General features: G+C 39.1%; 1 protein-coding gene across 1 annotated transcript; it reads right to left on the bottom strand.

The window, feature by feature from the left end:
* Positions 1-7,907: 7,907 nt before the first annotated feature.
* LOC130222094 (gastrula zinc finger protein XlCGF57.1-like) lies at positions 7,908-21,339 on the bottom strand. The gene is made up of 2 exons (XM_056454721.1): positions 21,194-21,339; positions 7,908-10,202 (listed from the first exon to the last, which is right to left on the bottom strand). Exons 1-2 carry the CDS (start codon positions 21,276-21,278, stop codon positions 8,902-8,904), a joined length of 1,386 nt encoding a protein of 461 aa, XP_056310696.1. The 5' UTR covers positions 21,279-21,339; the 3' UTR covers positions 7,908-8,901.
* Positions 21,340-24,110: the final 2,771 nt, after the last annotated feature.

Genomic DNA, 24,110 nt, shown 5'->3' on the forward strand with positions numbered 1-24,110 from the left:
CACACTCCTCGTCAGACAGGGAGAGGGGGTGGGACTGGACTACTGATTTCCAAAGAATGGAAATTCACTCAGAGACCGTCCCTGCCAAAAATCAGCTCCTTTGAATTCTATGCAGTCACCATTATCCACCCCTTCTACATAAATGTGGTTGTCATCTACCGCCCACCGGGTACATTAGGTCACTTCTTAGATGAACTGGATGTTCTTCTCTCATCTTTTTCTGATTATGACACTCCCTTGTTGGTACTAGGTGACTTCAACATTCACATTGAAAGACCTCAAGCTGCTGACTTCCAGACTCTGCTTGCCTCTTTTGACCTCAAAAGAGCACTTACTTCTGCTACTCACAAATCAGGGAATCAGCTAGACCTTATTTACACTCGACATTGCCTCGCTGATCAAACACTAGTAACTCAACTACAAATATCGGATCATTTCCTTCTGTCTCTCAACATCCACATTACTCCTGAGCCGCCACACACTCCAACTCTAGTTGCCTTTCGCAGAAACCTACGCTCTCTCTCACCCAATAGACTATCCACCATTGTTTCAGACTCTCTTCCTCCATCTTGCAAACTCTCTGCACTTGATACGAACAGTGCCACTGATACACTCTGCTCCACACTAGCCTCATGTCTAGACAGACTATGTCCTCTTACCTCCAGGCCAGTCCGTGCCCGTCCTCCGGCACCCTGGCTCTCTGATATTCTCCGTGAGCATTGCTCAAAACTTCGGGCTGCAGAGAGAATTTGGAGAAAAACTAAAAATCCTGAACAGCTCATAACATACCAAACTCTTCTGTCCTCTTTCTCAGCTGAGGTTACTTCTGCAAAGCAGACATACTTCCGTCAGAAAGTCAACAGTGCCACCAATACTCGCTTACTTTTTAAAACATTTTTCTCCCTCCTCCTCCACCCGCATCCTCCACACTCACTACTGATGACTTTGCTACATTCTTTTGCATCAAAACTGCAAAAATCAGTGCTCAATTTGCTGCACCTACAACAAACACGCAAGATACACCGCCAACACCACACACACTTACCTCTTTTTCCCAGCTCTCTGAGTCTGAGGTGTCCAATCTCGTACTATCTAGCCATGCAACCACCTCTCCGCTTGATCCCGTTCCCAACACTGACTCACATAATTAACACATCTCTTGACTCTGGTTTATTCCCTACTTCATTTAAGCAGGCTAGGGTAACCCCACTGCTAAAGAAACCCAACCTGGATCAAACGCTACTAGAAAACTAACGACCGGTGTCCCTGCTTCCATTCATGGCCAAGATTTTGGAGAAAGTAGTGTTCAATCAAGTCCTAGACTTTCTTACTCAAAACAACCTCATGGACAACAAGCAATCTGGCTTTAAGAAAGGCCACTCAACTGAGACTGCCCTGCTCTCGGTCGTGGAGGATCTCAGACTGGCTAAAGCAGACTCTAAATCATCTGTCCTCATCTTGCTGGATTTATCAGCTGCTTTTGACACTGTAAACCACCAGATCCTACTATCTACACTTGAGTCATTGGGCGTTGCAGGCACTGTTATTCAATGGTTCAGATCTTACCTCTCTGACAGGTCATTTAGGGTGTCTTAGAGGGGAGAGGTGTCCAACCTACAGCATCTAAACACTGGGGTACCTCAGGGCTCTGTTCTTGGGCCACTTCTCTTCTCCATCTATATGACATCTTTAGGACCAGTCATCCAGAAACATGGATTTTCCTACCACTGCTATGCTGATGATACGCAGCTATACCTCTCTTTTCACCCTGTTGATCCCTTGGTTCCAGCTCGCATCTCAGCCTGCCTGTCAGACATTTCACACTGGATGAAAGATCATCATCTTCAGCTTAACCTCACAAAAACGGAAATGCTTGAAGTTTCTGCCAACCCAACTCTACACCATAACTTTTCAATCCAGATGGATGGGGCAACCATTACTGCATCCAAAATGGTTAAAAGCCTTGGAGTAACGATTGATGACCAACTAAGCTTCTCTGACCACATTTCTAGAACTGCTCGATCTTGCAGATTCGCACTCTATAACATCAGAAAGGTCCGACCCTTCCTATCTGAACATGCAGCTCAACTCATTGTTCAAGCTCTTGTTCTCTCCAAACTGGATTATTGCAACTCTCTAGTAGCCGGGCTTCCAGCTAATTCTATCAAACCTCTTCAGCTGCTTCAGAACGCATCAGTACGAGTGGTCTTTGATGAACCCAAAAGAGCACATGTCACTCCGCTACTCACTCGTTTGCACTGGCTGCCAGTTGCTGCTCGCATCAAATTCAAAGCTCTGATGTTTGCTTACAAAGCGATCTCTGGCTTTGCTCCTTCTTATCTGCTCTCACTTCTGCAGATATATGTGCCCTCCAGAAACTTGCGTTCTGTGAATGAATGTTGCCTCGTGGTTCCATCCCTAAGAGGAAAGAAATCACTTTCCCGAACTCTTGCATTCAATCTGCCCAGTTGGTGGAATGAACTCCCTAACTGCATCAGAACAGCAGAGTCACTTGCTGTCTTCAAGAAACGACTAAAACTATTTAGTCTCCACTTTCCTTCCTAATCTGTAACTGCCTCTCTGGCTATACCACTAACTGTACTCTCTCAAAAAAGGAAAAAAAAAAAAACATTACTAATGCTTTGCTTCTTAGTCTTTACACACCTGAAACTTGTCCATAGCACTTATTTGCTGCTGCTCTTATAGTTGTGTAAATTGCTTCCTTGTCCTCATTCCTTGTAAGTCGCTTTGGATAAAAGCGTCTGCTAAAGGACTAAATGTAAAATGTAAATGTAAATTTGTCCCACTGGGGCAGTGGCTTTCTTTGAATACTACATGTGTTTGTTGCAACTAAGTTAAGTTAATCAATGACATGGTTTCCGCTACATTCATTCTTCCATGGCTGGGCACCACGCCAAAATTGCCACGCCACAGCTACATTACAGCTTCTCATTTAAACATTCAGTCATGTTTTTTTTCATAGCGGGTAATAATTGCACCAAAACATATTAAAAGGTAAGTAAATTATAACAGTGCAAACTTTTCTGTAACCGTAGTAGTGCTGTGCGTTATTTGTTTAACCCTTTAAGGTTACGTGCTGACTTGCTGACTGACGTGAGGCCAGCAAACACGACATATAGCCATTTCACTTTGTGTCAGGATACATTAATACCACTCTGTAGGTCTATTGGAGACATTCAAAAATATTCCTAGCAAATGTAATAAATGTTGGAAACATACTTGTTATATAAATGCACAATCTCACTTCAGCAGCGTTTATTTGAGAGCGCACAAGAACATCTGCGCTTCAGCAGCATATATTTAAGGGGGGTGTGCTCGATTTTCGACCTTATCGAGCTTCTTTATGTATTTGAAATGTATGATGTCTGGTACTAAACAAAAGCTAGTGATATTTGCAATACATTTGTGCAAATGAAAAACTAGTATCAGAAACAGTATTTGTCTTGTAACATTTGATGTAAGATAGATATTTTACCACATGAAATTACCAAGCAGTCTGTTAATGACTTACCCTGAGCATAATGGTACGGGGCATGGGCCCACCCTCCATGGCAACTGCTCATTGGAAGACAGTGCCATTGGGATGGACCAAACCAGTTCACTTAAAAATCTACTGCAACAGTAAAACTTTGCTTTTTGCATTAGCTCACTCATGCTCGCTGCTGCTCTCTGCCCCCTCTTGCCTTGCTCTCGGACACTGCACCACCACGCAATCGGGTCACAAAGAACTTTTCATGCAACCTCTTAAAGTTTAGGAACCGCCGAAACCAAAAAAAAAAAAAACTTCTGCAAACCGACTCACAGCAGTCTGTCACCCCGGTAACCCAGGACAACTTCCACTCACAAGCAAGTGAATCCCAAGGTCGTCACTAAAGCCGAGTCACCAACCAATCAGGAACGTCGTGTTTCGTCAAGGCTAGTCAGCGAGAGAAACTCAAACAAATGTTGTCTCTTGCTGATCTGGTGCAAATTGATCTTAAGCAGTTAAAGATAAGCCAAATCTCTGCTTTTGTGGTTTCTCAGGTGTGATTCTAAGATCTCGTAATAAGAGCTAAATTTAATTTGGGACGTATGTCAACTCATTTTACACAAGCACCAGAATTGAGTAACACTGCTTTGAGGTACTCAAATTAACAAACTTTCTAAAGTTACTTCTCTACTTCAGTATATCCCTGTAAATATTTTTTTACAATATTTAAAACAGTTTGATAATTTAGTCAATTAATTTCTCTTAAACAATTAGCACCCTAGGTTGCATAGGAGTACATCGCAACAGCCAGTTGATAAAAAGGGTTGGGGCTTCCTGAGCATTTATTTCATTATTATGCCTTCAGTCTGAGACATCTCACACACTGGTCTATCCCTCCTGAGATAGCTCCATCTTGGTTTATGGTTGAACAAGCCATCCTACTTCCCCTTCTTCTACTACAATGTCTATCCATCCATCAGTTTATTCATTTTATTTTGTAAATGTGTTTTTTTTTAGGCTCAAAAATAATATTTTTTTACTGACAGAATTTTAGGTGCAGGCTAGGACTGTCTTTTGCAGATAACATCCTTTTGGCTTCATAGGACATGGACCTTCATCATGCAGTGGGACGGTTTGCTGCTGAGTGTGACACGGCAGGGAAATAAACAGCACCTCCAAGTCAGAAACCATGGTGCTTGAGTGGAAAAAGGTGGCCATCTCCAGTTTGGAGGAAAGTCCTTACCCCAAATGGAGTTCAAGTATGTGTGTGTTTTTTTTTAAAGAGGAATGGAATCAGAGATTTAAAGATGGATCAGTGCAGCGGCAGCAGTAATGTAGTTGATGTGATTGTCTGTTGTGTGGAAGGAGCTGAGGCGAAAGGCAATGTTCTCAATTTACCACTCAATCTAGGTTTCCTACTCTCACCTATGGTCATGACTGAAAGGACAAGATCTCGGATACAACCGGAAACATTTTACAAAGTGTTATGACCCGCTTGTTTGAGTCGCAACATAAAAGAGAGATGAGCCAACAAAATAGCCTGAATGCAAAATATTTATTATAAAATGTAACTCATAGAACAATCAAAACAACCAACAAATGTATATATATAATAATGAAGACAAAGAACTTAGTATATAATCACAACAACACTTTAACTACATGATATAAGTAATGCAAAACAAAACCATAAGGTTAAAGAGTCAATAAGATGGCTGGTCTTGACATTAGGACTCCTGAGTAGCCACAGCGTCCTGGGGTAGCTAGCGCAACAACTTTTATACCCATTGATGAGTAATGCAGGCATCCAATCAGTATTTACCACAATCTGGAGTCTTGGCATAATCACAGTGTATTAATATTGTAAAATCTCATACCTGTTGCTCTGCCTGAATCATAAAATATTCATCAAGTTTGTATTTTACTCAAAAAAGTAAATGTAGTAATCTAGAAATAATCTTGAACCCAAAAATAAAGAAACGTTACTAATAAAAGATGCAACACAGGACAATTGAATGGGCTTTCTTAACTTGAGGCCCTGGTATACTGCAAACTAACGATCCTGGAGCTCCACCTTCTCTGTCGTGCGGTGTTATGCCAGTGATTTGTTTCTCATTCAGGGAGTCAGACAGAGAATATAATCCAAAACAATACTAGCTACATGAATACACTGGAGAGTGGAGTACAAATGTATCCGCACCTGTACAATCACTTGCAAAGAGATTTTAAGCTGCATAGGTGCTGTTTGCCAGATGTTTATGAAACTGTTCTTCTCTCAGCCACCATTATTGTGTTTACGGTAAATGCAAGGAGCGCAACACATTTACAACCCCACCTACTGCAGTGTAGGAGTGTTGAAAAATGCTCTGATTACTAAAGTAACCCTCATTCCCCGAGGAGGGGAACGGAAATGCTATAGTGAATTTCGTATGGGGATTTCGTTCAGAAAGCCAATCATCTGAAAGAGTATGTAAACGGGTCAATGAAATGCCAAAGGAATTGGCAGTGTCAGCTTGCGCACCTGATGCTTGTTGCAATCAATTTAGCATAAAACCACAGCGAAAGCAAGATGAGGCATCCTTTTTAAGCCGAAGAGACTGATATCTACAGCTAAGGAACAACCATTATGGCGATGCAATATAGCGTTTCCGTTCCCCGAGGTTACTTTAGTAACCAGAGCGTTCCCCTTTGGATGGGGAACTTCAATGCTATAGTGGATTTTTAAGCCACATATGGGGAAATGTCTGGAAAACGCCATAATAACTGCACCTTACCTTCCCCTCCGATGAGAGGATATCCAGGCATAGCGTGAGCGCACCTGCATCATAGAGAGGCGCGATCTTCCAACGTGATCCCTGGCCCTTACTTATCTCACTTCAAAGAAGATTTACGGATTTAGATATATATTTTTCAGAAGCCATAAGCGTCTAGATAATTCTAGGAATTTAATAAGACAGTACGTTGGGAAAGCGTGCAGTCCCAAAGGGGAGGATGCTGCGGAGGCCACTTGCTACCGAAATGGGGAGATGATGGCAGAATATATGGACTAGCCCTGAGAAGGGGGAGTACGCATATAATAAGATGATTAGCAGAGAGGGAAGACACAGGTCCGCCTGTGAGTGGGGGACTGCATCGTGGCTGAATAAGCATATGGGATTGCCTAGTGAGGATCACGCATAGCGGGCACCTATACCCAAAATGCGGGCTGACCAGAGGGCAGACCTACAACGTAATGGGCCAGCGAGTGACTCCTCTGCTGAATCAGTGCTGGGGGCCTTGGAGGAATCTGCAGGGCTCACCTAAGCGGGGAACTTTACAGACAGAGTGAATAAGCGCACGTATCTCTGTGTTAGGGAGAATGGCGTGTTTCAACACCTTAACAGAGTTGTTTCCTCAATCACCAAGGGTTACCTAATACCCTTGAGGAAACCGGCTCCACTCGTAAATTGTAAAACCTTGCAAATGTATTAGGTGTCGCCCAGCCCGCAGCTCTACAGATGACAGAGACAAGATGGCGGCGCGTTCAGTTCGCGAAGCCCAGCGTCTCTCCAGTTTCTGCAATTTTGCGGTATTATTCCTGCTCATTTCGGGTCTGTTCGTGCAGAACAGCAGTGCCTTTACATCGTACACCCGTACATGTCTGTTAGAGAGGTGCTGCGTGCACACGCCCTAGAGGATGCGATGCTCCGAGTGGAGTGCGCACGCACTCCTGGGGGACACGGCTCACCCCGGCTCAGGTAAGCAAGAGAGATGGCATCCACTATCCAGGTTTGGTTGGGCCAGGGGGGCGCAACTAGCAAGACCTGCTCCTTGTCCTCCCTGACCTTGCACAGTAACTGCACGAGCAGGCTCACTGGGGGAAACGCATATTTGCATATGACCCGAGGCCCGCTGTAGGCCAGTGCATCCGTGCCGAGAGAGCCCTTGGTCAGGGAAAAAAACAACTGGCAATGAGCATTCTCAGGGAAAGCTAACAGACCGATCTGGGCTTCCCCGAATCGTGCCCATATCAGCTAAACCGACTCGGGGTGGAGTCTCCATTCTTCAGGACGTAAAGGCTGCCGTGAGCATGCGTCGGCTGCACGGTTGAGCTTGCCTGGACTGTGAATGGCGCGCATCAATTTCAGCCGCGTATGACTCCAAAGGAGCAGACGGCGGGCAATCTGAGACATGCGGCTTCTGAAAAGGACGTGCTGCACGACTGTGTTGCTCTTTTAGAAAATTTGCAACTTTGTACGCACCGCTCTGGAGGACCGGACCCAAAGAACGCCAGGCAAGGGAGAATCCCAGCTCAACCGTCTGCCACCACATGTACACACTCTGGACTGGGAGACCATTCTCGTTCGCTCAAAATCGCTGGATATCAGCAGGAGGAACCCTCATCGACTCTCTCAGAAGGCTGTAGAAGTCTCTGAAGCGAAAAGGATGCCTCATCTTGCTTTCGCTGTGATTTTATTGCCAAATTGATTGCAACAATTTGTATATTTGCACTCCCTATTTACTTCTAATTTTTTAAAATATATTTATTATCTGTTTTTTGTCCTGTCTCTGTTATCCTGTTGCACTGTAGAAGCTCTCTCACGAAAACAAATTCCTCGTATGTGTGAACATACCTGGCAATAAAGCTCTTTCTGATTCTGACAAGCATCAGGTGTGCAAGCTGACGCTGCCAATTCATTCATTGTTTTGCTGCATTCATATCATGTGTGCAACTTTTTGTCCATGTGTTTCTTAAGCTGCGCCAAATGAGCGAAACTCTGTAGACATTGATCTGTACAGTTTCTCTCCAGTGTGAATCCTCCTCTGTTTTCAGATGTGTTCAATGATTAAACCTCTTGTCACAGTGTGAACACTTGTACGGTCTCTCCAGTGTGAATTGTCTGGTGCAGTTTCAATTTTAGAGCTGTAATAAAAGTCCTCTCACACTCAAGCACATATACTCTTTCACACCAGTGTGGATCTTCATGTGTTCATTAAGGATTGCTGATCAGTTGAAACTCTTCCCGCACTAAATGAATGTGAACGGTTTCTCTCCAGTGTGGGTCTTTATGAGTTTATGAAGGTCTGAGGATTTGCTGAAACTCATCCCAAAACGAAACTAGAGTTTGAGCATGCGAAATTCTGCTGTATGGCGCTGCGAAAAGGGGCGGGATTAAACAGGATGATTAGACATTAAAAAAAGTGAGCGATTGGTCCATATTTTACATTTCCATACAGAGAGGTCATGTTTTGATCTTCGATTGGTCTCAAACAGTCAAGTGATGCGATTTCCCAGGTCACAGTTCACCAAGCTTGAACTTTGCAAGGCAGTGAACTCCGAAATTTGATGCACAAACTAGGTTTCCGGTCTGATGTATTCGCATGCGTATGAATGGAAGTCTACGGGGAGAAAAGTCCAGTGTGACCGCGGCTTAAGTGCAAGAGAATGGTTTCTCTCCAGTGTGGATCTTCATGTGTAGATTAAGGGATGATGATCGGCTGAAACTCTTCCCACACTGAGTGCAAGTGAATGGTTTCTCTCCAGTGTGGATCTTCATGTGTAAATTAAGGGATGATGATCGGCTGAAACTCTTCCCACACTGAGTGCATGTGAATGGTTTCTCTCCAGTGTGGATCCTCATGTGTAGATTAAGGTTTGATGAGCGGTTGAAACTCTTCCCACACTGAGTGCATGTGAATGGTTTCTCTCCAGTGTGGATCTTCATGTGTAAATTAAGGTTTGATGAGCTGTTAAAACTCTTCCCACACTGAGTGCATGTGAATGGTTTCTCTCCTGTGTGGATCTTCTTGTGTTCATCAAGGTGTGTTGATTGGCTGAAACTCTTCCCACACTGAGTGCATGTGAATGGTTTCTCTCCAGTGTGGATCCACATGTGTTGATTAAGGGATGATGAGCGGATGAAACTCTTCCCACACTGAGTGCATGTGAATGGTTTCTCTCCAGTGTGGATCCACATGTGTTGATTAAGGGATGATGAGCGGATGAAACTCTTCCCACACTGAGTGCATGTGAATGGTTTCTCTCCAGTGTGGATCCTCATGTGTAGATAAAGAGATGATGATTGGTTGAAACTCTTCCCACAATGAGTGCATGTGAATGGTTTCTCTCCAGTGTGGATCCTCATGTGTTGATTAAGGTGTGATGAGCTGTTAAAACTCTTCCCACACTGAGTGCATGTGAATGGTTTCTCTCCAGTGTGGATCCTCATGTGTTGATGAAAGTTTGATGATTGGCTGAAACTCTTTCTACACTGAGCGCATGTGAATGGTTTCTCTCTATTGTGGATCCTCATGTGTAGATTAAGGTGTGATGAGCAGTTGAAACTCTTCCCACACTGAGTGCATGTGAATGGTTTCTCTCCAGTGTGGATCCTCATGTGTAGAATAAGGGATGATGATTGGCTGAAACTCTTTCCACATTGAAGACATGTGAATGGTTTCTCTCCAGTGTGGTTCATCATGTGTAGATTAAGGGATGATGATTGGCTGAAATTCTTCCCACACTGAGTGCATGTGAATGGTCTCTCTCCAGTGTGGATCATCATGTGAATTTTAAGAGTGTCTTTTCTTCCAAAACTCTTTCCACACTGAGTGCAGGTGAAACGATTCTTGTCTCTCCTTTTCAAAATACCATCAGTCTGTAAATGAGTTTTTTCCTCAGTTTTGACATGATGTTCCTCCACTTTACTCCCCTCATTCTCTTCAATTAGGTCTGAAATAGATAAATAAAGCATTAGTTTTCATTAAGTCTTATTTATCTAGTGCCTTTACAATGTAAATTGTGTCAAAGCCTCTTAACATAGAAGTTATAGTAAATAGACTCTATGCACGAACTCTGCTGACGTGTTTCCGGTAGATTCTGAGTCAGTCTCTCTACTTCTGCATAGCGCGTTCTACAGCGAAATCTAATAGCGGCGAAACCTAAACGGATTAGAACATGACAAAGAAGGGATATTTACACTTAAATTGATGAGGATCTTGTGCCAGTGGATGTCCAGCATCTGGAACATCATTGTTCAGTTCCAAAATCCACAATAGTTTATTAGTACACCAGGGGCCCATTTCAGAAAGGAGTTTAAGTGATCACTTAGAGTATTTTAACTCTGAAAAACCCTGAAACCCAGAGTATTTAATTCCCTGAAATGGAAACTCTGGGTTTTCCACTTCAAAATGGCAGGTTTGCTAAACTCGAGAAAGCAGGGTAAGTCAAGTCTGTTTCTGAAAGAGAGGTAACTTTAACTCAGAGTCAGTTACTGTGGTAACTTACTCTGTGAACCTAACCTGGTCAGGAGCAGGTTTTATTCTCTAAACTCTGAGTTTCTGTTGGTCTCCTCCCCTTTTTTAAAGACGAAGCTGTATTTCTCGCCTTAGCCTTACATTTCCAACCAGTGACTGTATAAAATATGGATGACGCGACAGCGCCATTTCCCATTGAACGATTTGAGGGCAAAATGCCTCTGTGACGGGTACAACTGTCGCAAAAGACTGCTGAAATTGAAGCCTGGGCATGCGCAGAAGGACTCTCTGATGGCGCCAGAGGAGGAGCTGCAGAATCGAGCTTCCAACCAAACGCTTGATGCTAACCCTAAATCATGCCTTTAAAAGATAAATACAGCAAGATTCCTAAATATAAACAGGATATTTACACATCCCAACCCTGCAATTCGTCAATTTGCATGGTTTCCGCTACATTCATTCTTCCATGGCGGGGCGCCACGCCAAGATTCATCCTGCCACGGCTACATTACAGCTTCTCATTCAAAACATCCTATTTTTCTAATAGCAGGTGATAATCGCACCAAAACGTATTAAAAGGCTAGTGAATTAGAACAGCGCGAACTTTTCTGTATCCGACCGTAGTAGTGCTGTGCGTCATTTGTTTAACCTTTTAAGTTTCGTGCTGACTGACTGACTGGCTGACTGTGACAGGTGCGTGAGGCCAGCAAACACGACGTATAGCCGTTTTACTTTATTTTAGACGCATTAATACCGGAGGGATTCATAAATATTCCTAGCAAATCTAATAAATGCTGGGGACATACTCCTTACATAAACGCACTAAATCGCACTTCAGCAGCATTTATTTGAGAGAGCACAAGAAGATCTGCGCACTCTTAAAGCGGCTTATATTTGAGGGCACGAGCAGAAAAAAATTGGCATGCAAGCAAAGAGATCTGCATGCTCGTAGGCTATTTCATAAATGCGATCTCGACTTCTAATACTGCGCTCACGACATTTGTCATTGAAATAACGCCACAGGTAGTTCTAGAGGAAACACTGATTTGTACAAAAAAATTTTCAGTATTAATGCATCAACTTATGTCTATCAGCTGCTGCAACATCGCTTGTATTGTTTATTATTTCTTGCTTGTATTGTATTGTGTTGTTAGCTAGTATATTGTTTATTATTTTTTGCCTCTGTTTTCATTTGGTTTATTCCATGCCTTCATTATATCTGGCAAAAAGGAATTTACATTCTTTTTAATGTTTATTAGGAGTTTTCAAATAAAAAGCCAACAGTAAATGATGTATGTAATTAAATTATAACATTTACAGCTCTATTTGTTATATAAGTTTCGGTTTCTAGAACATTAATATTTTATAACAGCAAATTCAGTAGATTAACTCATCAACATGCCGAAACTCAAAATGCAGAGACGTCCTGTAAATCAAGTTCAAATAACCTTACAGGAGATCAAAGTGGAGATCGGCTAACATTCGTTTTGTCTTCCTAATTATTATTTCAGACCCATTAAGGAATTACTGCTAGATAGCAATCACCTGTATTTTCCCCGTCATACTTAAATTTGTTTACAATGTGTCATTTCTTGTGCAGCTTTTATTGTTATTTTTATATTGAAATTCTTGATTCTTGTGCACTACAAAATTTATTCAATTTTATAATTATTTGTTTAATACTTGTGCAATCAATACAGGTTTATTATTATTTATTTTGAACCTTTATTTGAATATTTGCGATATGTATGCTGTTTGCATTTTATTCAAAGGTTAAACTCAGTGCCTACAGTTTGCGCTTACATAGTAGCCTACGTTTGCTGTTATATCAACACAAATGGTTGTAATAACGTTAATAATAACCGAGTAGGTACAGCAGACGGAGTCGGGACGAGGGGTAAGTCTCCGGCAGGCGAGGATCTAGCTAGCAGGAACTCACCGAAGTGTATTTTGCTATCAGGGTGGTTAGGCGTGTATCTGCAAACTAATAAAGCCCAAAAAAATCCCTGACCTTACCGAATAAACAGTGTTCCACCAGATCCTGTATGTCAGAAACTATAGTTTACTGCTGAACTCATTTTATCGTAATGTAAAATAACACTGAAATCTAATAATAACACTTCAGTCTCCTTATGAAGCTCATACGGTCTGCTTTGAGAAACTGTCAATCACAGCTGATGATACTCCCAGCAATAAATTACTGCTAAAAACAAACTGTTTACAAAAATGAAGATCTGCACCTATATCAGCACGATAACCAGTGCCTTAATTGACCAGAACCATCTTTCGGGACATTTTATTGCAAGTTAACACGGAGGAGGCGGGCTTTATGACTTGTACTGCAGCCAGCCCCCAGGGGGCGATATAACGGTCGAGACCTTCACTCAAAAGCAGGCTTGCGGCACACTTGTTTCCAACCACCTAATTTATTGCTCATTTTGGAGATGCGCATAAAAAACGATTGATGGAAACGTCATGATGCACATAACTTTTGAAAATATGCATAAAAAAACATGTGCACAACTCGTCACCTTAAAATTATAAGGTTCTAACTGATATTTTTGTCAAAATTGAGTTATTGACATTTTTATATTAAATGACAACTTATTTACATTATGGGATGTTTTTTTTTATATAAGTTCTTTACATTTTAAGACTTTTTATTCAAAAACAAAAAAGGTTTTATCTGAAAATTCGAACTCTGTTTTTAAGGTTCCATCTGTGAGCCAATCAGCATTTCGAATGCACGCACAAGGACCAATCAGTATCAGCGTTCTATTGTCATTCCGCCGCACTGCTCTGTTGTGGAGCAGGAAAGACCTGAAGAAAATCGTCAATTAAATAATGCCGTGCCACACAAAATTAAGAAGAAACTTCACTGTCGACCACTTTATTGACGATCTTGTCAAGGACAGAAGTCTAAATTCCAGGTAAGTTCGTTTTTTCTGTTTGTTTCATTTAAGGTCTTGCAGAGAAGTTTATTATCAGACACCACATTATCCGTCAATGCTAGCAAGCTGTTCCCTTCATCTATCCTGTGTAATACAGACCCGTAGTCAAGGGGGGTTCGGGAGGTTCGAAAGACCCACCCCCTACTGACAAATGTCTAGAATTTGTCCGAAACATGAGCTCATCTGTCTTATTTTGGCTGCGAAGTCATCATACATAACGTTAGTGAAAATAATTAATCAAAAAAGGCTTTAAATCCAAGCCGAATACCCTGTTGGCTGTCGCTTCAGTTTTAGCCAATGCAAACTATAATTTATCCAAAATACAGCTGTGCAAGAAAACATACAATCAGACGTTAATGAAGTCATCCTTCGCTACTGAACTGTTATTAAATAGAGATGAAATGATGTTATCCATAAATTTTCTAATGTACTTTACAAGAAAGGCCAAAAAAATCCTGAAGCTCTATTATTATTAATATGCCATACTATATTATCATTATTATGTCTGAATTTTTTTTATCATTCAAGTGGCCAAATTCTGACTGAATTATTTGTTATATGCATAATGAATGACAATAGGCCACAGACCTTAACAGATAATTTTTTTTCTAATGATATATGATGTCATAAATTTGTATTTTAATTTGTGATATAAAGTAATGTTAGCTATAAAATAGTGTGTAAAACTACTCATATAGTACGGCTACAGTTTGTGTAAGATTGTTATAGCAGTTACCTCAGTATTAAATGGTAATGATTGCAGAATGATTGTAGGTTGTAGCCTGTAACTAGTCAGTGATACCAAGCAACACACCATTTATTTATTTTTTCTATTATTGTGATAAGTAATTATACAAATTATATGAAACACCAGGAGAACAGCAAAGAGAAAGAGAGCACGAGAAAAAGAAAATATAAAAAAAAGCATCATCAGAGACAGGGGGAACAACTGAGGCAGAAGAGCAAAGGAGCAGTGTGGTACAAGAGCAACGTGAAATTGAACTTTCAGAGACAGAGAGACAAACAAGCAGTCTAGAAATACCAAGACAGAGACCAACAGAAAGAGGGAAAGTAAGAATTAGTTTTTAACTACAAAAAGTAGTGAGCTACTTATAAGAAACTTTTCAGAATTTACTGCTTGTCTATTAAAATATACTGTGTATTTAAATGTAATGTAAAATGTAAATAAGTTGTGTTTTTTTAATGTTTTTTTCTCCAGGCAGATGATCAGGTAGAGGCAACAGAAGGAGCAGCATTAGGGCCATGGCTTTTATCAGACAAAGCAGAGACCACACCTGCCAGTCCACCAACTGAGGAGCTGGGGACTAATCAGAAAAGAAGAGGCTAGAGACGGGTTGCCAATCCTTCAAAATGGAAAGAATCTACCTGCAAGAAACTTTATCAGGAGGGCAAGGAACATGTCAACTCTACAAATAAAATGGCTTCAGCCAAACATGGGAGAACATTGAAGAACTGTACTATGTCATGTAAATTCAAATGTGCAAAAAAAGTTACCCCAGCTGAAAGGGAAAAATGCTTTACAGAGTTCTACGAGTTGAGTCAAAACAGAAAATATGACTTTATAGCCATGACTACAGACTGTGACAAAACAAACAGGCTAACTTGTTATGAACCACAAAGAAAGCGTGCCTACTCATTTCAGTACCATCTAAACATTAGGGGTGAAAAAGTGAGAGTCTGTAAGCTGTTTTATCTGGGCACTCTTGCCGTCAGTCAAAAACCAGTGTATAACATACACATGAAAAAAAATCTGACCCAATCAAATCAGAAAGAGGAGGTAAAGGCACACATCAGTTCATTTCCTGTTGTTGAGTCACATTACTGTCGTGCCAACACAGAAAGGCAGTACCTTGAGCCAACACTCAATGTTTCAATTATGTATGATCTCTACAGACTTAAATGCAGTGAGAATGGAGATACTCCTGTGAAAGAATCGTATTATCGATTAATATTTAACACAGAGTTTAACCTAAGCTTTCATGCCCCTAAAAAAGATTGGTGTGATGAGTGTGAAGCATACGAGACCGCTGTAAAGCAAACTGTAACACATCTGAAATGTTTTGTTTTGGTCATTCATTCTAAAACACCTTAACTGTTTCAGTATTAATGGTAATATATTATTAATGAGCTCCAGAGCGTCTGGAGTGTGTCAAGAGCTTCTGTTCTTCGCATATCATGTCTTCAAACACCACCACGCGTTCATTGTGTGTCAGCACTGTCTTCTGAGGCGCAAGTACATTTATTAAATAAAGAAAAGATTCATGTAGCTTCTACCGCAGTAAATTCAGTTTTTACTGTTGATATGAGGCACCAGTTAATCAGGAAGTGACGATGTTGTTCTCTTTGATTCATTGGATGGAAACGCTGATTTATTTGCACGTCTTTTATGTGATATTCCAGTTTTGCACATAAATTTAATCAATATATTTGGATGGAAACATAGCTATTGCCTACATTTCAGTCACACAACAGTCACATACGAGAATGGCTTGTCCTTTATTAATGAATAATTAGCTTAAATTCACTGACCTTCAACAGGGACATGTACTGTAACTAGATTAATGGAATTATTAATCTTTCTAAAAACTACGGTTTAGTTCTGCTCACATTCTAAATGTGATATCAACCTCTACCAGTTGATTAATTATAGAGGCAGACACACGAGTGCACTTTTAAATCTATTAAAACTGATCAACGTGTCATCCGCAGAGTGAAACAACAAGCTGGACAGTCATCAGCTCTTTCTATTACAGCGAGCAACAACCCGATTTACACAATGGCTTGCCTTCTGCCCATCAGTAAAAGCTTGAGCTAAAGATTAAAGAGTAGATGATCAAGCAAAATTTAGTCATGTAAAAAAATTATATAAACCCAAACTGTACATAATTTCTATGTTGTGGTCTGCACTGCAGGAATATAAAGTTGTCAATATAATAAACATACATTTTCAATGCATTAATATAAACATGTAAACATAAATAACAGATGAATTTGAGTGAACATTTGCTCTGCACTAATGTAAATATGCAGGGTTTTTTTGTGCAGACTCGGGCGATGGTTACCTTCATCAAATGTACCACCTCCGTCTTTTGGCAAAAATCAGGCAGGCAACTTCTGTCAGACCACCAGTGCTGCTCAATAATTCCAAATGCATTTGTTTCAAGTAGCAAAAATGTAATGAATGGGATACCACCTCCAACTCATTTTCAACAAGGAAAACCCTACCTAATTACAGGTAATTAAAACAACATAAAAATCGATATGAACTATGAGAAACAGACACGACTAGCATATAATTGGTATTCTTATATATAGCATAATAATACACACCATCAAAATGATCGATGTAAGTTGAAATGTAGAATTTTAACCTCTTTTCTTCTTTGCTGTTTGGTGTGACAGCTTTCTGTCTCATGATTCGATTAATGTCCTTCATGGTAATGCGAGGAAACTTTTATAAACAACGAGTGTAATCTATCATCTGTTTACAGTGATCGCAGTGCTGTACCGGAAAGTTGACATGCGGGCTAATTGCAAACGCGGAAGAGATCTTGCATAGAGTTTATTAAAACTGTCAATCAAGTTTCAGAGTTTCTTACTTCATTGATCTTAAAGTCATTTTGGTCATATTGATAAGACAGATTTGAAAGCTGTTAGAAAAAAGTTATGGGGTAACAGCTGAACAGACAGCTGAATATTTGCCTCACAGACATAAGACCATACCTGCAAACACTTTTTTTCTCGGGTTTTTCTCGGGATTCTCCCAAATTTCAGACCCATCTCCCATATTCTTCTGTCTTTTAGTTATATTCATGGCCGTTTTTTTCTCCATTGGCCTCTATTTTTGATTGCAAAGCCATGACAGCATATAATCATGCATTTATGATTGTTGGTGTTTTCTGTGACGACAGTCGACATTGCTTAATTGGTCTCCACCAATGGGACGGCAAAAAGGAAATGAGTGAGAGTATAAAGGAAGAGGAGGAGAGTTTAAGAGGGCAGCATTATGTGGTGTGTGGAAGAAAGAGAAGTTGACTGAACTGTTGCAGCATGGGGAAATGAGTAAAGAAACCGGGTCGAGACGAGCAGTGTAAACTGGCTGTGAGAAACAAAAAAGCGAAAGTACGTATCGAAGCAAAAGAGCAAAGACCGCTGTCTTGTTACTGAAGTGCTCATGACGTCTGTGAATGAGTGCGTCACCAAAGACTTCAGTCCAGTGTGTCCTGAACAAAATCAACTTACTGATTTATCTCGCAACAATTTTATTATGGCAAAAATAAAAGCAAAAAAAGGTACACTTACTTAAAAAAAAAAATACACATTTCTTTAGCCTGCTCCACAATTCACACATTACTGTCTGGCTAGTTTCTCTCCTTTGCTTATGCTAAAAAGGCAATAATGGTCCAACATTCCTGACCATTATCACCAATAAAGCCTAGAAAAACAGGGCATCAGTATATTGTAAACCGATAGGTTCAAATATTCCTTTCCAGTGATCTGTGCGTTTTGTTTTCGTGGAGTTTCAGTGCACTTTACTGACGCATTTCTAAAAACAGTTTGCGGAGAGAGAAAAGAGAGAATGGTTTTTGGCAATATGAGGAGACGACGCATCAAAATGCGTACATGCGGCCTTCGACCCCTGGGGGTTAAACACGCAGTTGTATCACGCAGTTAATGACGTTATGTAAGAGTCTAATTGTTGTTCTGAGATTGTATGTAGAGCGGTCTACAAACTTGTTGGCGATTGTTAAAGCTGCCCTCTGCTGATGAAACTACAAACTATCTACAGTAAACTTTCTTTTAATTGAATCTCTGTCTCCTGCTCTTCTTCATCTGATAGAGTGGTCATTTTTGGGTTAAAACTGTTGGTCCCCCTTCAAAGTGCATTTATGCACGCACACTATAATCTGCTGTTTTACTCCATTGAACTCCATATAAAAGACAGAAACTTTTTTGAACAGGCCTATCTAAAGGATTAATGTAGCCTGATGATCAACAGTAAAAATGACACATTTGACCTCTTCCCAACAGGGAAAACACCAACAATCTAGAATGCATGATTATTTGGTGTCATGGCTTTGCGGTTAAAAATGTGTTTATAATGGAAGTCAATGGGTCAAACACAGCCAAGAACATAATGAAAGGGTATAGGGCTGCACGATTAATCGTATTATTATCACGATAAGGATTTTTGTGGCCCACGATCAATAATTAAATATCGTCACAATTTTACAGTATAAACACCAAGCCGTTATTTTAATGAGTGGATTTTATGGACAAGCATGAGGTGACTGCGTCTAGATTGCAAGTGTTTTTTTTTTTGAGGAACGTAATGTTAATCAGGTAGCCTTTGCTTCGGTTCAGACGAAACTTCCTAAAGTAAAACAACAAACCTCATTAACCACCTTAAAAGCCAATCACAATGTGGCTGTCATCAGTGGGTTAATGAGCTCAGGAGAATTCTGCTTTGCATTTTTTTTTATGCATTACTAACATTACTAAACCAGACAACATTTGTTTTATAAGTCAACAAAATATTCGTGGAGATTCAGCAGTTTTTTTTTTTTTTCTGACACGTTTGCCTGTCATGTAGACAGAAAGACACTATCCAATTGTTTCAATATAAAAAAGTAATTGTGGCCCTGTTCACGCAGGTATTCAGGTTAGTTTTCAGCAATCTGATGCAACTTTTATCATTTACAAGAAAAAAAAATGCTATTAAAAGTTTCAGATCAATTAAACTCAATTTATAAAAAGACTAGCCTGTTTTATGCATGAAATAATGAAATAGATAACTAATTCCATTTATTTCTGATTAGACCATGCTCTTTATTCAGTTTTAATAGGTATATACATGCAAAAATGTGTGAGAACTAGTAACAACTACTACAAACAAGTTTTAATCCATAAAGAAGTTCATGAAAAAAAGGAAATTGTGATCAACGTGACATATGCAAGTGGAAAGTACTAAGCTAGGGGTGTCCAAACTCTGTCCTGGAGGGCCGGTGTCCTGCAAAGTTTAGTTACAACCCCAATCAGACACACCTGGGCTAGCTAATCAAGTCTTACTAGTAATCTTACTAGTAGTGGTGGGCAAAGCGAGGCTTCATGTTTCGAAACCCCACTCTACGGTGACACCTAGTGGTCATTTTTATATATTGCACTAAAATAGCTTCAGCAAAGAAGAGTTGAGCAAATTGAGGTATTAAACCCCACTCTGTAAGCTAGTGGAGCGGTTAGGGTTTCTGACTACCATGTGGGAATACTGGGTTCGAACCCAGACTGATGAAGCTATTTTGAAATGCTTTAATATCTGTATGAGATGCTTTGTTCTTGTATCGTTCTGTTTCAACATTGGTCTGACATCCGAATAAACACTTTGTGAATAAATATGTCTTGTTTTGGTCATGAAACAGGGTTGTTGCTAGATCAGACATGGTTGTGGCCAGAAGTTAACAAGAATTATTTATATTATTCAATAAATTTCCCATTGTATTTTATTAACATCTACCCAAAACCTAAACCCAACCATCACAGTACTGTAAAATATTCATTATTGTTTTACAGTGTTACAAAAATGATGCTAAATTGATGGCGTATCAGCAGCTGTATCCTATCTAGACTACACTATAAAACAGTAACATTATTAAAATACATAAAATCATGAATTCGGAGTATTTGTACAAGTCGGGATTCGAACCCAAAAGTCATTTGAAGCTCAGTAACAACACTCACACGCATGTTCCGCTAGGCTATATGAAACATAAGAAATTTCGGACCCTGTTAAACGCAGATTCGCCAGGTCTCTAAGCACTTCTGAACTGATCTATGCTTAAAATTGCTTTAGCCACGTGACCAGGTTTTTCTAAACACTTTAGTCACGTGACCTGAGTGTTTCGGATCATGCTTCGGTGCAGTGTTTCGAAACACTTGCGCTTCGGGATCTCGATACTGTGTCGAAACGTCAGTTTCACGTCAGCCATCCCTACTTACTATGCTTTCTAGAAACATTCATGCAGGTGTGTTGAGGCAATTTGGAGCTAAAAGCTGCAGGACACCGGCCTTCCAGGACGAAGTTTGGACACCCCTGTACTAATCCAACACGATCACTGTAATAGCAGATATCTTCTACGAGAATACTGTATATCGTCAGCTCAGTTAAACTTGTTTTAATTTATTGTTTTTATTTATTTTATATAGCCCCAGTGCTCAAGGACGCTTTACAAACAGTAGGAGAACAAGAAAAGTAAGAAACTTAAGAAGGTAAAGAAAATGGGAGACTAATAATACATAAAAGAATGAAAACGAGAAAGACATGGGAACAAGTAACAAAAGAAACTCATTCCTGTCTTTCAATGAGTGCTTATGTGCATTTAGGAGAACTAGGCAGCACACTCAGGGCTGCAAGATGGATTTAATTTAGTATTCTTATTATTAAATATATATCTGAATGAGGATCAAATGACTGAGTTGGTCTTTGAGAATGAAAACTAACCTGTTTGTTCCTGCAGATCTTCCTGTTTGACTCTGAATGTTTCTTCAATCTTCACATCTTCACTCTCCTCTTTAATAAACGCCATCTTTATAACAGTGTGGAGATCAGTCGCTTCAGCAGGAGTTTTTCTCTGTGTTTGGACACTTTATCCTGTTTAAAATGAACAAAACAAATGAACAGAAACAAAATAACTTCTCTTCAACACTTGCTTCAACAGTTTCTTTATATAAAAGTAAATAACAAAAAGATGAAAGAAACAAGAAATCAAAAAGAAATCATTGAGGTAAAGTTGGTTTTATATTCGCACATTTGTTCAGTGACAACCTTTGACATGGTCCTTGTATTGTTTACCATGGTACTTTGAGTCTGAAACCTCATCTAAGTAGGACTTGAAAACAACATTACTGTTTATTTGACTGTGAATAATGTTGTATTTTGATAAGATGATTTCCCTGTTTAGAATTAGCAAATAATTATTTTAAAAAGTTATATTCAGTTAGTTTAGGAGAAAGTCTGAATGTGCGAATATAAAACCAACTTTACCTCAATAAAGAAATCAGGTCTGAGCTAGAAACAATAGCCACAAATGAGCAGATTAAAACTAGTACTCTATTTCTTATATGTATACATAGAATGAACAGAAATTATGTTACTTAATAAATTAACCCTTCATTAAAACATTTATTATACACATTTCTGTTACTTTATTCAAACAGTAGCCCTCGATTACTGTGAGTAAAATAGTACTACGTTGTATAAAGAGTAAATAATATTGTCAACAACAGGTACATATTTTGCAGCGGAGGGAAAACCTGAAACTTTAATCAATCGCTTTATATCTGTAAAAGCTTTAAAACAAACCTTTCTCCACTTGAATCACATCGCGGGAGGAGCGCAGCCTTATGACGTCACACGCCACGCCAAAATAAAAGTCCTTTTTGTTTAGCTTTTTTGCCATATGCAGTTATGACTTATTAATACATTTCTCCCTCGTTTCCCACTTTACACAACAGATCTGCTATCTCTCACACAGACACGGATATTCAGTATTTAAAGTTGATCAAAACCTTTAATCTAAACATTTTTAAGACAATTTTGAAAAACGTTTTTAGGGTCATTATGACTATAAAGTGCCTTTGAGACACCAAAATAAAAAAAAAAGGTTTGAGATTTTTTATTTAACCACATAGCTAGTTGTTGTATTTATTAGACCTTAGGCTGTAAGAAATGAATGTTGGTCAAGCTCCTGCACTTTTTTTACAAATAATCTGCAAGCAGAAAAACAGGAAACAAACCTCAAATTGTGTCAATCCTGTCATGAACAAATTCAAAGTAGTATAAGTATATTTTCATTGCAGTGTGATTATAATATCTATATTTTCAGAAAGGTAATGTGTCCCTTTACAAACCCAACTTCATGGAAGAAAGTCTATTTATAATAATGAAATAAGGACAAAACATTTATTTTCCAATAAAACATGCTATCAGTGCACATACTTTTCTAAATAAAACCCAAGATCTAAAATATTTTGTCAAACTTTTAAACAATATTAACTGTCCCTTATTAGTTAATTAAGAAATCACACAAGATGTTTTGCTGAGGTTATAAATAATTTGTTCATTTTCATAAAAGTTGAACATGACGGTTGAAAACAAGATGACAGGGTGGACATTAGCATGACAGAGTGGACAAAGGCTTTATTTAGTGAACTAAATATGGAGGAACATTTGAAAAACAACAGGTACAACAACAAATATTAAAGGGTTCATATTAAAGGGTTGTAAAAGTTTTCAAGAATTCAACTGCAAACCACTGAGCCACCATGCCGCCTCTTCTATTATCAATTAGGTTTTATCAATATGCAAATTAATGGTAAAATAAATTATTATTGTTCTTCAAGTTAAACTAAATTTGCTAATGAATGTAAATCTTTATATTGTACACTGTATTGGAGAAGTGAAGGGAATGTTGGAGACAACTCAAGTTAAACACCTTAATAATACTGTTGTCGTTTTTTTTTTCAGAAGAAGGTAAATAATTAGATTACAGATGTTCACATAAATGTACAAATACTTAGGGCTGTAGATTCATTTCAAACAGTCAGTGAGATCCATTATATGGACTTTAAAAGGATATCCTAAATATAGACTGAGACAGATATTGCCTAAAGGTTTGTATTGTCCACGACTCATATTGCATCAACTAGTGTAGTATGTGTATATAAGTGTTGTAACATAAAAACATGAACTAATTAACAATATGTGGACAATGACAAGGAGGACAATTTTGGCTAATTTATTCAACACAGGATGTATCTGAAGCTGATAAAGTGTTTCCTTATTTAAGCTCTTTAAGATCTATATTTTACATTTTAAAAACTGGGCATTGGGATGCTAATGAGTACATCAGAGGGTTTCTTAAAGGGGCATTTACCACATCATGACAGGGTGGACAGCAATTTCAAGGACACGTGCAAAATGATTAATGATATTATTAAAACAGAATAAAAGTTATTAAAATGACTTTTTTTTTAATCAAATAACTTGTTAAGTATAATAAGAATGTTTAAAAATCTTTTTAATTTGATATAATTTACCTACTTTTTAGACTCACTGAAGTTGTCTGAGCAGTGTGTGGGACATGGCAAAATCACATCTATTCAATGAAAGAATATGGCAAAAATTGACAAAAAGATATTTAAAAACACGTACAATTCTACCTGCATGTGTGTAAAGGTTTAACCAATTATATCAAAACATCAGAGTTTCATTATTGTGCATTATGTTCATATAGGATTGATTCAATATTGTGAGACATCAAAGGCACTTTATAGTGATAATGACCCAGCTAGTGAAACTAAAACGTGTTGTAGTAATGGGTACTTTTTACTTAAAGGCCCATATTTTACCCCTTTTT

Source organism: Danio aesculapii, chromosome 4 (genome assembly GCF_903798145.1).
Source record: "Danio aesculapii chromosome 4, fDanAes4.1, whole genome shotgun sequence".
Classification (NCBI taxonomy): Eukaryota; Metazoa; Chordata; class Actinopteri; order Cypriniformes; family Danionidae; genus Danio; species Danio aesculapii.